The sequence below is a fragment of the Prorops nasuta genome, unplaced genomic scaffold (assembly GCF_024137725.1).
Source record: "Prorops nasuta isolate Cenicafe-Biocafe unplaced genomic scaffold, Cenicafe_Pnas_1.2 PNAS00002, whole genome shotgun sequence".
NCBI lineage: Eukaryota > Metazoa > Arthropoda > Insecta > Hymenoptera > Bethylidae > Prorops > Prorops nasuta.
In genome coordinates, this window is record NW_027116799.1 from 10,240,525 (window position 1) to 10,255,774 (window position 15,250).

The following is a 15,250-nucleotide window of genomic DNA, read 5'->3' on the forward strand; positions in this document are numbered from 1 at the left end:
TTTTATATATGATCTTTCTGAAAGCAAAGAACAAGAAGCTTCGGAAAGGTCCTATGCAAAAATAGAATATCTTTTATAGTTAAAGAGATACGCGTCTTTCTGCATCCATATTCTGAAGTGGCTTAAGTGCCTCACCCTATATGTGTACGTTATGGAAGTAATGGAAGACGTAATAATTATTCTGTTTCGAAAAACAAATGCTGATCGACTTTGTTCTTTCGATAAAGCTCTGATACGCGTGCGTATTTAGAACAAGTTCCACCAAAATCCGTATGGTACAATTTTGGGGGAACATCCTAATGTAAACCGATGAAAATGATCTGACGATTAATGTGTAAAGTATATATATTTACTATAGTGAGGCTATACAGAGATCGTCAAATAAAGTGACTCAGCATTTGAAAGAGCAAAAATCATGATGGCTGCCAATAGGCACATGATTCATTGATGATATCAACGAGAGAGAGAGAGAGAGAGAGAGAGAAGAGAGAGAGAGAGAGAGAGAGTAACCAGCTGTTCCTTTCTGTCTCTCCTGTTGCACCCCCTAATATTCTAAATTCATTTGTCAATCTTAGAATTAATGAAATCAGAGTAAGAGAAACAACGTACTTATTTTCTTTTTCTATATTACAGATGTAAACAAATGTTCAATCATTATCTGTGTATGATAAGAATGACAGAAAGAAATAGCGTTATACTTTTGTCCACCTCTCTGTCTATTATTAACGAATCATGAGCCTGCTTGTCCGACATCATGAGTTTTGTACTTTTAGTTGCTGGATCACTTTATCTGGCGTTCCCTGTATATTATGATGTGATTGTGATTTTATCAATTGTCCAAGTATAGAAAAAGGCAGTCAGGTTATATATTATGCTGGAATTATGATTCTCTCAATTTTCGAAGTGGACGACAATAATTTTCATTAATGATAAAAATAGTAAACAGAATTAGATAAGTATCACATTAGATTGTATAATATTGGATGAAGTGTATTTTCTGGTACTTTTGAAGATTTCACTTTTGCAGATTAAACTGAAGTGAAATCATTATTTTGTTTTTGCCTGGGATAGAACTGACTGGATGAATTGCCATTGATATTAATAAAATTGCCAATGATAGGTTTACGTTAAGCTTTAACGGGATCCCTCACGCGTGCTTTACCGACAGTACAAGTTAATAAACAATTCGTTTAATAAAAGTAAAATGCGAAGCAAATTGCAAAAACGGGCTTCTTTATGACAAGGTGCCAATTCTAACGAGCCAATCGAGCTTAAAAAACTCAAATCGGTTGAAGAATAATGCTGTACCACTGTCCCGCGTTCTTGAAGTGGAAATAACCAAAAGTAACCTCTCTTCAAGAACGCAGCACAATGGTACAGCGTTATTTTTCAACTAATTAGAGTGTTTTTAAGTTCGTTTGACTCGTTAGGACTGGCACATTGTCCAACAAACGCCCGATTGTTCAATTTGCTTCGCATTTGAATTTTATTAAACTAATTGTTTATTGACTTGAAATGTCGATAAAGCAGACGTGAGGGATCCCGTTAATATGCATGGATTATTATTAGGACTATATTAATTAATAGAAAGTGCTAACGTAATTGAAAAATATATATTATATTTAAAACATTTACACAAACACATGTCATTGATAAATTGTATGTTTTGTTTCTTCCTTTCTTGCAACTGATTTCCGAACCAATTTTCTAATTAGATATGGTAGTGTGCAATTTAACCCAAAATCTTTTGGGGAAGTCTGAGCTACTCTATAGAATATATGAAAGTGATGTAAAACCACCGGAAGTCTATTAGATGCGCGTAAAATATGCGCAGATAACTATGTTGTGTTTATGTAATCAGAAATGTCAATCGTGCAAGCAAACCCGTTGAGCGGAGATAGGTTATGAGTCAAGTTTACTAAAAAACAGCAAGGAGAACAATTTTAATTCTAACCCAAAAAGAAATGCTATCATCGAAGTATCAGATACGTATTAATGTTATATATACATATATATTTGTATAATAAGAATGAGATACTTTGTGAAAATTTTTCTGATTTCAGATAAACTATTATAAATATTGGAATAGGAGAATAATCGTTTTGTTCTTTTCACCATTAAATGTGCTGGAATACATTAAGGAAAATGTCATATTTCTTACAGCAACCCTCTTTTTCAATATGAGGTATGTTCAGATCTCATAGGGCTTTCCCTCTGCTATATCATCTGCATTGAGTTGGACTAAGCGCAATGGGTATTTTGTAAGATTATTCCATTACGTAAGGCCTTTATTATATTTTATATTTACAAATGCAGTGTTATGCTAAGTCATATTGAAATCAAATTATCATACTGACAATTAGGTCATGTGCAATTTAATTGTTTCACAGGTAAATACAGTGTTATGCTTGGTTATAATTTTGCCTGTGTTTGCATAGAGTAGTCTAAATTAGAAATTACTTTGAGGAAATTTCTAGTTACACTTGGTGCAGTTTGACGTAAGAATACAGTTTGAATAAAAAAGAAAAAAATGTTATCAACTAATAATATGCCTGAGTATAAGGTGGTACAATTAGCAGTAACAGCCTTTACTTGCACGCCCTTTCAATTCATAATAATAAATAGGCAAATTGAATTATTATTTGGATAACTGATTATCAGAGTTTATTTAATAAGAAAAATCTACTGCGCTTTGACATGAATGCTATAAGGTAACAACGTATGCTCTATTTCTTATATTTACTTATTTTTCTTACAGCGAGATGAATAACTATGTGGTATGCATTATTCTTGTTATGAATATGAGGATTTGTGAAATCTGCTTTGTTTATAGAGGTTAAAAGAGAATCGAATTTATAAATTGTACAGTATTCTGCCCTGCTGCACCAACCTTCGAAGAAATATTATTTGAAAATCTTCTGTGTTTTATTTTAGATTGTAAATGTCCATGACAAGTACATGATTTATTTTCAAGTGAATTAAATAAGGATAATGCGTTTTAATGCTTTAAGTATTAATGTACCTTCAATATTTAGAGTTTCGGAAGAAATTTCTACCAAAGTGATATCATCTTGGATTGATTTTCTCAAAATGACACAATGTTGGATAAGAGTAATTGATACAAATTATCATAAATTCTAATTATCTAAGGAGAATAACAATATTCAGTCAAGACTTTTGACATAAATCTAATAAGAAGCTGTGCTATAATGGTGTATCAAAGATTCAAATTCGGAACTATACTGTGTAATACGAATTATTAATAAAATCTCAAGGGTTTTTAGAACAAATGGTATGTTGCAAAAATTTTCTTATTTAAATCATATTTTTATTTCTTTACTGCCCCATAGACCTAATGGTACCTTCACCTATTTAACGTTAAGTTAAGAATTTGTTAAATCAGCGTTTTAATGATTAAGATATAATTGTTTGGTAAATTGTTCAGTCTTCTGTCCTTTTGTTGAAATTGAAAATATCCATAACCAGTGTTTGCACAAACGAATTTAACGATAGAAATATATTTTAATGTTATATGAATTAATTAATCTTAAATATTTGTAGCTTATACGAAGAGATTTCTATGAAAGTCAAATGAACATATTAAGCTGTATTTCTTGAAGCAAATATATTGTATAAGAGTGTTAGTAATACAAAATACATGAGAAATTATTTATTATTAAAAATATCAATCATTTTTGTAAGAGATACGTATTTGTAATTTCCAAAAGAAACAAATATATTATACAGGTATAAATAAAATCTAATCAAATGTATGTTTTTAATAGTAACTATTTCAAATTAAAGTGTATAAATAAGTAATCTGATGGTTTTACAATATAAATTAATTTAAATTTAATAATAACAAGCCTTTCAGGTTTCCAAGCGTCAACTTTTTAATTTTTGATGAATCAATATTTTTAAATAATAATTCTGAAAATTGAAAAAAAAAACATTTTTTTATCAATATAGTTAGAAAACGAAATAAATTTATTTATTACTATGCTAAAGGACTATACAAATTAATTACCTTGATTCTTTAAGAGTTTTTTAATTTGCAATATAACGGTTTGATTTAATAAGACAGATGTATTGATAAAATTATGAATGTATTGCAATTTCTCCTTTTCAGATGTGCATCCTGCTAATGATTTTTCTAAAAAGGCCCAACCGCCTTCATCGTCCAAGAGCCAATTTTGAAACGAGCGGGAATATTTTCTCTTATGCACAATATTTTTGCCGTGGCCTCTATCAATTTGGGCAATCTCAATGTTATAAATCTTTATTAATTCAATCAGCTTTTCTGAAAGTAAAAGTTTATTTATTACAAAAATAAGGTTTCAACATGGTTTTCCCAGATAATAAAATTATTTCCAACGACATAACAATTATCAATTTTGTTACAGGAGCTGTATTAAGTAGCAAAAGACTTTGCACAGAGCTTATAGTGATATTAGTCCTTCGTACAATTTCCTATGCACCTTAGAAAAAATGTTGCTCCCGTCCGTTTTGAAACAAAGTTTTCATCGCCAAAACTTACAGTATGTTAAGTATTTTTTTATCTCTGGAGCACGTTAAGATGGATATTTCATTATAATAATCGCGATCAAAAGTAAAATATTTCTATTTAACGTTAAATAATATATTATTATAATATTTTGAGAAGCTCTTGATATAAATTTACCTAATATGAATTAAAAAATAGTGTATTTCATTTCAAACATTCGAGATGATGGTCACTTGATTGAAATTCTTTTTTATTTTCTTTTAATGAGGTAGCTTTTATCTCAAATTTCTTTTCACAGTAACGTTTGTATTTTTTTTTATGTTTTCTTAAATCGATTGAAATGATTCGTCCTTGTCGTAAGATGAAAGAATTTCAACGCTATAATAATAATATATAATAGTTACCGTACAATACTTTATCTACTTTGTGATTGTAGCAATAATGGATATTACTCAATCCTAAGTACTCTTAGATCGAGTGATAACTCTGTTTTATAATGAATTGCGATACGATAGCCTTAGTTTAAGTGGGAAAACTTATGTAATACTTTTCCAACGTTATAGAAATATTAATTAAGAGCCCATTTCCATAAAGTTTTTGCCAATTTATATATGCTATTATTAAAATAATTCATAAATTCAAAGAGTGATATTTCAAAAGAACGCATCAAAAATCGCTTTTATTTTCCTCCTCGATTCCCGGATCTATTTTTACAGAAGCATTTAGAAAATATGCTGCACATCCAAACTCTTCTCTTTTAATATTATTTATTACCATGGAAAAAAGGTTTAAACGAAGGTATAGAATGCTCTACTATATATATGATTATTCTTAACGTATACATACCAACAAAATTACCAAGAGTGGGATGAGACCCCATTTTTTCTTTTAAAGTTTTGTGATACCTTTCTTGGCCATTATTTGTAGTATCATTTACTCGATAAATAGAAAACACCTGTACACCTATTTGCTTCAACCAGTAATTTTTAAAATAATTAAAAAAATTGTAATAATTTTCAAAAAGTTTTCGTTCTGCCATCGTTCTCTTTACAATTTCCACGAATTCTTCTTCAATATTATTCGCAGGCAAATAAGCTAAATTGCATATTTTTCTAAATAATACAATAGCTTTTGTCATTTCTTCAATGTTAGCGTTTGGTTTCGAAAAAATGTTGTTTTTCTTAGCTTTTTTTTTTAAGCTCTATTTAAAATTTAAATATATAGGCAAATTATAATATAGATCTATAAGTGTTAATTATATACAATTGATAATATAATAAAGAATGAAGCAAACTTGGAGAAAATGGAATAGGCATCCAGTGATAAGACAGCCTTGAAAGACTGTTTTAATTGCATTGTGCAATCCAGTTTCGAAATCACATATGCACAGCAGGGGCTCCAAACGTGTCATGATTTTTTCTCTTATAAATTGGAAAATTTGTATATAACTCCTTTCGAATTTGTTGGACATGAGAACCCAGATGATTGGCACAAACTGTTAAAACAGGAAGCAGATATGAAGAAAACCTTTTTTAAGCACACAAGATATTAAACCGATGGAATAAAGTATTTTTAATTACCTTCTCATTATATTTAGCCATGATTGTGAGCAGTTGATACACGTTGTCAATTATTGGCGTAGTATCGAATGTTGCATCGATTGAAAATATCGTACAACATTCGAATTTTTTAATAAACTGCTTATCTGCTAGAACGACCGAAACGTTCTCCTTTCCATGTTCAAATTGGAAAACATTAATTTTATGCAATTTACTATTTAAATTAAATTTCAACAATTGTTTCCATTTTTCTCCATTCATTATTTTTTCGCACTCTTTTAAGCTCTTGGGATTTTTAACAGGTTTCTTTAATCTCCAATTATGCAAAGTACGCCTTATCTTTTTATATGGTATATTAGCTGCTTTAGTAGGGTTTCTGAAAATATAAAACGTATATTAATAATACAAAATAATTAAAAAAGAAATATTATGTATCCCTTACCTGATTGCCACAGAATTATATACGGTTTTCGGTGTTCCTACGTCTCTATTAACGGCTTTAAACAATTTTTGACGAAACTGCGCTATTTCTGCAAAATTATTAGGTTTCTCGTGGTTATGCTCTTTCATAGATTTAAATTGACCGTCCACGAGTTGTGCGGTAGCCGAACAAAGTTTGTTTCCACACCTTAAGTACCTATTAACAATTTTTTAATTAAAACTGATTTTAATCATATAATCTACTCAATATTGAATATTTATGAAATAATTAATAAAATTTCAAAAGTTCAGGTTAAACAGAATTAAACATTTTTATTATTAATAATTGACAAAGTACTTTCGTATAAATTTACTTACGTTATTAGATTTCCCTTTTTATTCTTGTATAAATGTTTTTTATAATAGACATACATATCAGGGTATAAAACTGTAGGCATTAATTTTTTATTTCGATTATCCATATTTTTAATGGGGATACAAAATATATCGGACGTTAATCATACGTTTCATAACACGATTTTAAATCGATCTCTTGACATATATAGAGATAACTTCATAGTTTGAATTAGTTACTTATTTTCTATAAAATCCTTTATCCCCATTAAAAATATGGATAATCGAAATAAAAAATTAATGCCTACAGTTTTATATCCTGATAAGTATGTCTATTATAAAAAACATTTATACAAGAATAAAAAGGGAAATCTAATAACGTAAGTAAATTTATACGAAAGTACTTTGTCAATTATTAATAATAAAAATGTTTAATTCTGTTTAACCTGAACTTTTGAAATTTTATTAATTATTTCATAAATATTCAATATTGAGTAGATTATATGATTAAAATCAGTTTTAATTAAAAAATTGTTAATAGGTACTTAAGGTGTGGAAACAAACTTTGTTCGGCTACCGCACAACTCGTGGACGGTCAATTTAAATCTATGAAAGAGCATAACCACGAGAAACCTAATAATTTTGCAGAAATAGCGCAGTTTCGTCAAAAATTGTTTAAAGCCGTTAATAGAGACGTAGGAACACCGAAAACCGTATATAATTCTGTGGCAATCAGGTAAGGGATACATAATATTTCTTTTTTAATTATTTTGTATTATTAATATACGTTTTATATTTTCAGAAACCCTACTAAAGCAGCTAATATACCATATAAAAAGATAAGGCGTACTTTGCATAATTGGAGATTAAAGAAACCTGTTAAAAATCCCAAGAGCTTAAAAGAGTGCGAAAAAATAATGAATGGAGAAAAATGGAAACAATTGTTGAAATTTAATTTAAATAGTAAATTGCATAAAATTAATGTTTTCCAATTTGAACATGGAAAGGAGAACGTTTCGGTCGTTCTAGCAGATAAGCAGTTTATTAAAAAATTCGAATGTTGTACGATATTTTCAATCGATGCAACATTCGATACTACGCCAATAATTGACAACGTGTATCAACTGCTCACAATCATGGCTAAATATAATGAGAAGGTAATTAAAAATACTTTATTCCATCGGTTTAATATCTTGTGTGCTTAAAAAAGGTTTTCTTCATATCTGCTTCCTGTTTTAACAGTTTGTGCCAATCATCTGGGTTCTCATGTCCAACAAATTCGAAAGGAGTTATATACAAATTTTCCAATTTATAAGAGAAAAAATCATGACACGTTTGGAGCCCCTGCTGTGCATATGTGATTTCGAAACTGGATTGCACAATGCAATTAAAACAGTCTTTCAAGGCTGTCTTATCACTGGATGCCTATTCCATTTTCTCCAAGTTTGCTTCATTCTTTATTATATTATCAATTGTATATAATTAACACTTATAGATCTATATTATAATTTGCCTATATATTTAAATTTTAAATAGAGCTTAAAAAAAAAAGCTAAGAAAAACAACATTTTTTCGAAACCAAACGCTAACATTGAAGAAATGACAAAAGCTATTGTATTATTTAGAAAAATATGCAATTTAGCTTATTTGCCTGCGAATAATATTGAAGAAGAATTCGTGGAAATTGTAAAGAGAACGATGGCAGAACGAAAACTTTTTGAAAATTATTACAATTTTTTTAATTATTTTAAAAATTACTGGTTGAAGCAAATAGGTGTACAGGTGTTTTCTATTTATCGAGTAAATGATACTACAAATAATGGCCAAGAAAGGTATCACAAAACTTTAAAAGAAAAAATGGGGTCTCATCCCACTCTTGGTAATTTTGTTGGTATGTATACGTTAAGAATAATCATATATATAGTAGAGCATTCTATACCTTCGTTTAAACCTTTTTTCCATGGTAATAAATAATATTAAAAGAGAAGAGTTTGGATGTGCAGCATATTTTCTAAATGCTTCTGTAAAAATAGATCCGGGAATCGAGGAGGAAAATAAAAGCGATTTTTGATGCGTTCTTTTGAAATATCACTCTTTGAATTTATGAATTATTTTAATAATAGCATATATAAATTGGCAAAAACTTTATGGAAATGGGCTCTTAATTAATATTTCTATAACGTTGGAAAAGTATTACATAAGTTTTCCCACTTAAACTAAGGCTATCGTATCGCAATTCATTATAAAACAGAGTTATCACTCGATCTAAGAGTACTTAGGATTGAGTAATATCCATTATTGCTACAATCACAAAGTAGATAAAGTATTGTACGGTAACTATTATATATTATTATTATAGCGTTGAAATTCTTTCATCTTACGACAAGGACGAATCATTTCAATCGATTTAAGAAAACATAAAAAAAAATACAAACGTTACTGTGAAAAGAAATTTGAGATAAAAGCTACCTCATTAAAAGAAAATAAAAAAGAATTTCAATCAAGTGACCATCATCTCGAATGTTTGAAATGAAATACACTATTTTTTAATTCATATTAGGTAAATTTATATCAAGAGCTTCTCAAAATATTATAATAATATATTATTTAACGTTAAATAGAAATATTTTACTTTTGATCGCGATTATTATAATGAAATATCCATCTTAACGTGCTCCAGAGATAAAAAAATACTTAACATACTGTAAGTTTTGGCGATGAAAACTTTGTTTCAAAACGGACGGGAGCAACATTTTTTCTAAGGTGCATAGGAAATTGTACGAAGGACTAATATCACTATAAGCTCTGTGCAAAGTCTTTTGCTACTTAATACAGCTCCTGTAACAAAATTGATAATTGTTATGTCGTTGGAAATAATTTTATTATCTGGGAAAACCATGTTGAAACCTTATTTTTGTAATAAATAAACTTTTACTTTCAGAAAAGCTGATTGAATTAATAAAGATTTATAACATTGAGATTGCCCAAATTGATAGAGGCCACGGCAAAAATATTGTGCATAAGAGAAAATATTCCCGCTCGTTTCAAAATTGGCTCTTGGACGATGAAGGCGGTTGGGCCTTTTTAGAAAAATCATTAGCAGGATGCACATCTGAAAAGGAGAAATTGCAATACATTCATAATTTTATCAATACATCTGTCTTATTAAATCAAACCGTTATATTGCAAATTAAAAAACTCTTAAAGAATCAAGGTAATTAATTTGTATAGTCCTTTAGCATAGTAATAAATAAATTTATTTCGTTTTCTAACTATATTGATAAAAAAATGTTTTTTTTTTCAATTTTCAGAATTATTATTTAAAAATATTGATTCATCAAAAATTAAAAAGTTGACGCTTGGAAACCTGAAAGGCTTGTTATTATTAAATTTAAATTAATTTATATTGTAAAACCATCAGATTACTTATTTATACACTTTAATTTGAAATAGTTACTATTAAAAACATACATTTGATTAGATTTTATTTATACCTGTATAATATATTTGTTTCTTTTGGAAATTACAAATACGTATCTCTTACAAAAATGATTGATATTTTTAATAATAAATAATTTCTCATGTATTTTGTATTACTAACACTCTTATACAATATATTTGCTTCAAGAAATACAGCTTAATATGTTCATTTGACTTTCATAGAAATCTCTTCGTATAAGCTACAAATATTTAAGATTAATTAATTCATATAACATTAAAATATATTTCTATCGTTAAATTCGTTTGTGCAAACACTGGTTATGGATATTTTCAATTTCAACAAAAGGACAGAAGACTGAACAATTTACCAAACAATTATATCTTAATCATTAAAACGCTGATTTAACAAATTCTTAACTTAACGTTAAATAGGTGAAGGTACCATTAGGTCTATGGGGCAGTAAAGAAATAAAAATATGATTTAAATAAGAAAATTTTTGCAACATACCATTTGTTCTAAAAACCCTTGAGATTTTATTAATAATTCGTATTACACAGTATAGTTCCGAATTTGAATCTTTGATACACCATTATAGCACAGCTTCTTATTAGATTTATGTCAAAAGTCTTGACTGAATATTGTTATTCTCCTTAGATAATTAGAATTTATGATAATTTGTATCAATTACTCTTATCCAACATTGTGTCATTTTGAGAAAATCAATCCAAGATGATATCACTTTGGTAGAAATTTCTTCCGAAACTCTAAATATTGAAGGTACATTAATACTTAAAGCATTAAAACGCATTATCCTTATTTAATTCACTTGAAAATAAATCATGTACTTGTCATGGACATTTACAATCTAAAATAAAACACAGAAGATTTTCAAATAATATTTCTTCGAAGGTTGGTGCAGCAGGGCAGAATACTGTACAATTTATAAATTCGATTCTCTTTTAACCTCTATAAACAAAGCAGATTTCACAAATCCTCATATTCATAACAAGAATAATGCATACCACATAGTTATTCATCTCGCTGTAAGAAAAATAAGTAAATATAAGAAATAGAGCATACGTTGTTACCTTATAGCATTCATGTCAAAGCGCAGTAGATTTTTCTTATTAAATAAACTCTGATAATCAGTTATCCAAATAATAATTCAATTTGCCTATTTATTATTATGAATTGAAAGGGCGTGCAAGTAAAGGCTGTTACTGCTAATTGTACCACCTTATACTCAGGCATATTATTAGTTGATAACATTTTTTTCTTTTTTATTCAAACTGTATTCTTACGTCAAACTGCACCAAGTGTAACTAGAAATTTCCTCAAAGTAATTTCTAATTTAGACTACTCTATGCAAACACAGGCAAAATTATAACCAAGCATAACACTGTATTTACCTGTGAAACAATTAAATTGCACATGACCTAATTGTCAGTATGATAATTTGATTTCAATATGACTTAGCATAACACTGCATTTGTAAATATAAAATATAATAAAGGCCTTACGTAATGGAATAATCTTACAAAATACCCATTGCGCTTAGTCCAACTCAATGCAGATGATATAGCAGAGGGAAAGCCCTATGAGATCTGAACATACCTCATATTGAAAAAGAGGGTTGCTGTAAGAAATATGACATTTTCCTTAATGTATTCCAGCACATTTAATGGTGAAAAGAACAAAACGATTATTCTCCTATTCCAATATTTATAATAGTTTATCTGAAATCAGAAAAATTTTCACAAAGTATCTCATTCTTATTATACAAATATATATGTATATATAACATTAATACGTATCTGATACTTCGATGATAGCATTTCTTTTTGGGTTAGAATTAAAATTGTTCTCCTTGCTGTTTTTTAGTAAACTTGACTCATAACCTATCTCCGCTCAACGGGTTTGCTTGCACGATTGACATTTCTGATTACATAAACACAACATAGTTATCTGCGCATATTTTACGCGCATCTAATAGACTTCCGGTGGTTTTACATCACTTTCATATATTCTATAGAGTAGCTCAGACTTCCCCAAAAGATTTTGGGTTAAATTGCACACTACCTTAGATATATCACACATTCGGAAATTTTTTCATGAGACGATAAAAATTTGTATTACGCTACATTAGAGAAAAATAGATAAATATTTGTTAATTGTGCCTTTTAATGTTCAATTAAAATATACAAGAATATTAAAAACAAATATTAATATACGTTTATCTAATAAGAGTAAAAAGAAATTATTATGATTTCTTGAACAAATTTCTAAATGCGTGATATTTCATTTAGAAAATTAGCATCAAATTTCTGTAGATAAATATTAATGTTATATTCTTGATTTTATAGAACGGCTAGGAAAGTCTGTAATTCATGAAAATAAATTCTGTGCAAACTCGCTGTAATCTATTAATAAGCAAAGTTAGCTACAGATTTAACTCGTAACAGTTAATAAGGATAGCAATGTCAGTAGACACATCAACTGAGGGAGCTCCATAGTATAGCTAACAAGTCATTTTTATTTTAGAAAATATAAACTATATAGAAATAGCATCTTTGTTTGTAAATAAAATGAAATTTGATAAATTATGTGTGGAAATTAACAGGATATTTACAAAGTTCCCATGCAGTACACCGTCTTAAACGTGTTTAATCAAGTTGGTTAAAAGACAATGAAAATGTCTTTATGACTATGTGTGTTCTATAGGTTAAATTGAAAAGTACCTTTGAGATAATATTTCAAAATCTTGACGAATGATATGTAATGAATTTAACATTTGTCAGAAAACATGTGAAATATTATATTTAATCCTAAAAAGACATGCTAAGTATCAGGACATAAATTTCAGTGGACAAAACACATGCTGCATTTTCTTTTTGTTTCTTTTCAAATTTGCAGTTATCAAATTCTGTATTCCAGCGTAGCACACCTAAAACTACAGTGAATTGCCCTAACTTTGTCACAGAAACTACCAGTATATATGCTAATTCCATCTATAAAACCAGACGCCAAAAAATGCAAATTTAGGACCCTGCAGCTCATTCCCCCTTCAAAATTTATCAAAAACAGATCACATTGATTATGGAAAGTTCAATAAATGTTTAGAAAAGGAAAGAACATAATAGATTCCTTTCATCTCCTATAATTCAATGTGAAATGTGAAAGTATCATTATTGTTCAAAATTTAAAACTGATTTTCCATTATCCAGTGGTTTCCTGGGTCTTTTATCAGTCATGCTCTAGTTTAGCAAATTTAAAACGACAGTGAAATGCCACAACTTTTCCACACAAATTGTCAGAATGCAATTTTCATATGTAAAATCAAAACCTCCAAAAATATCAAAAATGATTAAATTTCCATTAATGTCATGCAATTTAAGAGCTTTGCAATTAATTTTACCTTTATAATGTACAAAAAATTAGTCAAATGGTTTGTGGAATGTCCAATAAGTTTCCAAAGAAGAAGAAAATGTAAAAGATTCGTCTTATCTCCTATCGTACAATGTTAAAATTGAAAATTTCACTAATGTTCAAACTTGGAAACTGATTTTACATCATCCAATAGCTTCCAGGGCTTTTATAAATCATATTTCAGTTTATTACACCGAAGGCTACGATTAAATGACGGAACTTCTCCGCAGAAACTGTCAGAATGTAAATTTCATTTGTAAAATCAGGTCCTCCAAAAATGTCAAATATTAACTAAATTTCCATCAATATAATCAAAGTTAGGACTAGCAGTTCATTCTCCCTTCAAAAGTTATTAAATACTAAATAAATAGTGTATAGAAATTCTAATAAAAAATTGTATAAGATTTCTTATTACAGATAATAATAGTTATCATTTAGTTACGCTTGTGGTCGTAAATAATTACGAGCCCGGTTTATGGAAGAATGCATCTGCCAAGGCAATTATTATAGAAAACACTAAAACATTTATAACTGTAATACTTAAAGTTTTTAAAATTTGATTTTGGAGATTTAATTAATATTTCATCTGCACAAAATAACATTAAACATATTTGTAATTGCATATTTAAAGGCCATATTATTGAATTAGCCTTATGATTGGATAAGTATTTCTCTTTATAATCTTAACGAGCTTAGAAAGTTCCTATATATTCCAAACTAATTAAATTAAAAAACATTTTTTTTGCTATTATATTCTTATCAAACGTCATAAGATTCCACGAAAAACAAGCATCACCTGTAAAAATAGGTGCCAAACTAATAGAAATACTAGCAAAAATAGTATCCTTATATGAGATAATATTATTGCATCATTATTCTTTTACTAAAATAAGCAGATAAATTTAAAGTCATTTTTCTTTTAAAAAAATCTACGAGACACCTACTAGAATTACAAAACTTCCTAAATTAAAAACAGTGAAATCAATATTGCAAGCAGGTAGAATTATTCATCTTAGCAGAAGATGATAATGAATTAATCCATAACATAGCTAAAAACAAAATGGTATAAACTTTTGACTTTGATTATTCATCTCAAAGGAATGTTCACAAAATTGAAATCATTTGCATTAACATATGAAAATGAAAATATTAAATCGTATAAAAACTTTTTATTTAATTATTAGTCAAAACCATACATTTTTAAGTAGAAAAAAATTGAAATTTTATGCCTAAAAACTAATATCTGAACCAAAATGCTACTTGGAAGGCTCGTGCTGTTTACACAAATACTATATCGCAACACGCTATTATAAAATTTTGTTGTTGTTTTTAATAAAAATGTTGTTAATTTTTTGTTATTTTATGATGCACGCGCGTCTCTGGCAAATGGCTTTTTGATTTAGATATTAGTTTTTCTACACAACATTTCAAATTATTTTTTTATTTAAAACATGTGTTTGTACAAGTAATTTGACATTTTTATCTTTATGTTTATTCCAATCATTTCAATTTCGCGAACACCTCTTCGAGATGAATAATCGAAGG

The 15,250-nt window shown here is 28.4% G+C and overlaps 4 protein-coding genes across 7 annotated transcripts in view; 3 read left to right on the forward strand and 1 right to left on the reverse strand.

Moving 5' to 3' along the window:
• Nucleotides 1-15,250, forward strand: part of hd (humpty dumpty) — a 97,241-nt gene that overhangs the window by 25,154 nt on the left and 56,837 nt on the right. The window lies entirely within an intron of this gene.
• LOC136778270 (uncharacterized) lies at nt 3,830-5,397 on the reverse strand. Its single transcript, XM_066734965.1, has 3 exons — nt 5,351-5,397; nt 4,028-4,300; nt 3,830-3,930 (listed from the first exon to the last, which is right to left on the reverse strand). The coding sequence occupies exons 1-3, from the start codon at nt 5,382-5,384 to the stop codon at nt 3,842-3,844; spliced, it is 396 nt and encodes a 131-aa protein (XP_066591062.1). The 5' UTR covers nt 5,385-5,397; the 3' UTR covers nt 3,830-3,841.
• Nucleotides 7,114-8,319, forward strand: LOC136780860 (uncharacterized). The gene is made up of 4 exons (XM_066739424.1): nt 7,114-7,217; nt 7,379-7,573; nt 7,640-7,994; nt 8,080-8,319. The coding sequence occupies exons 1-4, from the start codon at nt 7,114-7,116 to the stop codon at nt 8,317-8,319; spliced, it is 894 nt and encodes a 297-aa protein (XP_066595521.1).
• LOC136778299 (uncharacterized) lies at nt 8,682-10,249 on the forward strand. The gene is made up of 3 exons (XM_066735022.1): nt 8,682-8,728; nt 9,779-10,051; nt 10,149-10,249. The coding sequence occupies exons 1-3, from the start codon at nt 8,695-8,697 to the stop codon at nt 10,235-10,237; spliced, it is 396 nt and encodes a 131-aa protein (XP_066591119.1). The 5' UTR covers nt 8,682-8,694; the 3' UTR covers nt 10,238-10,249.

Coding starts and splice junctions, on each gene's coding strand:
- LOC136778270 (XM_066734965.1), bottom strand. CDS start 5,384: ATGGGGTCTCATCCCACTCTTGGTAATTTTGTTG. Junction 4,301..5,350: donor CACTCTTGGTAATTTTGTTG/GTATGTATACGT, acceptor TTTTACTTTCAG/AAAAGCTGATTGAATTAATA. Junction 3,931..4,027: donor AAAACTCTTAAAGAATCAAG/GTAATTAATTTG, acceptor TTCAATTTTCAG/AATTATTATTTAAAAATATT.
- LOC136778299 (XM_066735022.1), top strand. CDS start 8,695: ATGGGGTCTCATCCCACTCTTGGTAATTTTGTTG. Junction 8,729..9,778: donor CACTCTTGGTAATTTTGTTG/GTATGTATACGT, acceptor TTTTACTTTCAG/AAAAGCTGATTGAATTAATA. Junction 10,052..10,148: donor AAAACTCTTAAAGAATCAAG/GTAATTAATTTG, acceptor TTCAATTTTCAG/AATTATTATTTAAAAATATT.
- LOC136780860 (XM_066739424.1), top strand. CDS start 7,114: ATGGATAATCGAAATAAAAAATTAATGCCTACAGTTTTATATCCTGAT. Junction 7,574..7,639: donor TATAATTCTGTGGCAATCAG/GTAAGGGATACA, acceptor TTATATTTTCAG/AAACCCTACTAAAGCAGCTA. Junction 7,995..8,079: donor TGGCTAAATATAATGAGAAG/GTAATTAAAAAT, acceptor CTGTTTTAACAG/TTTGTGCCAATCATCTGGGT.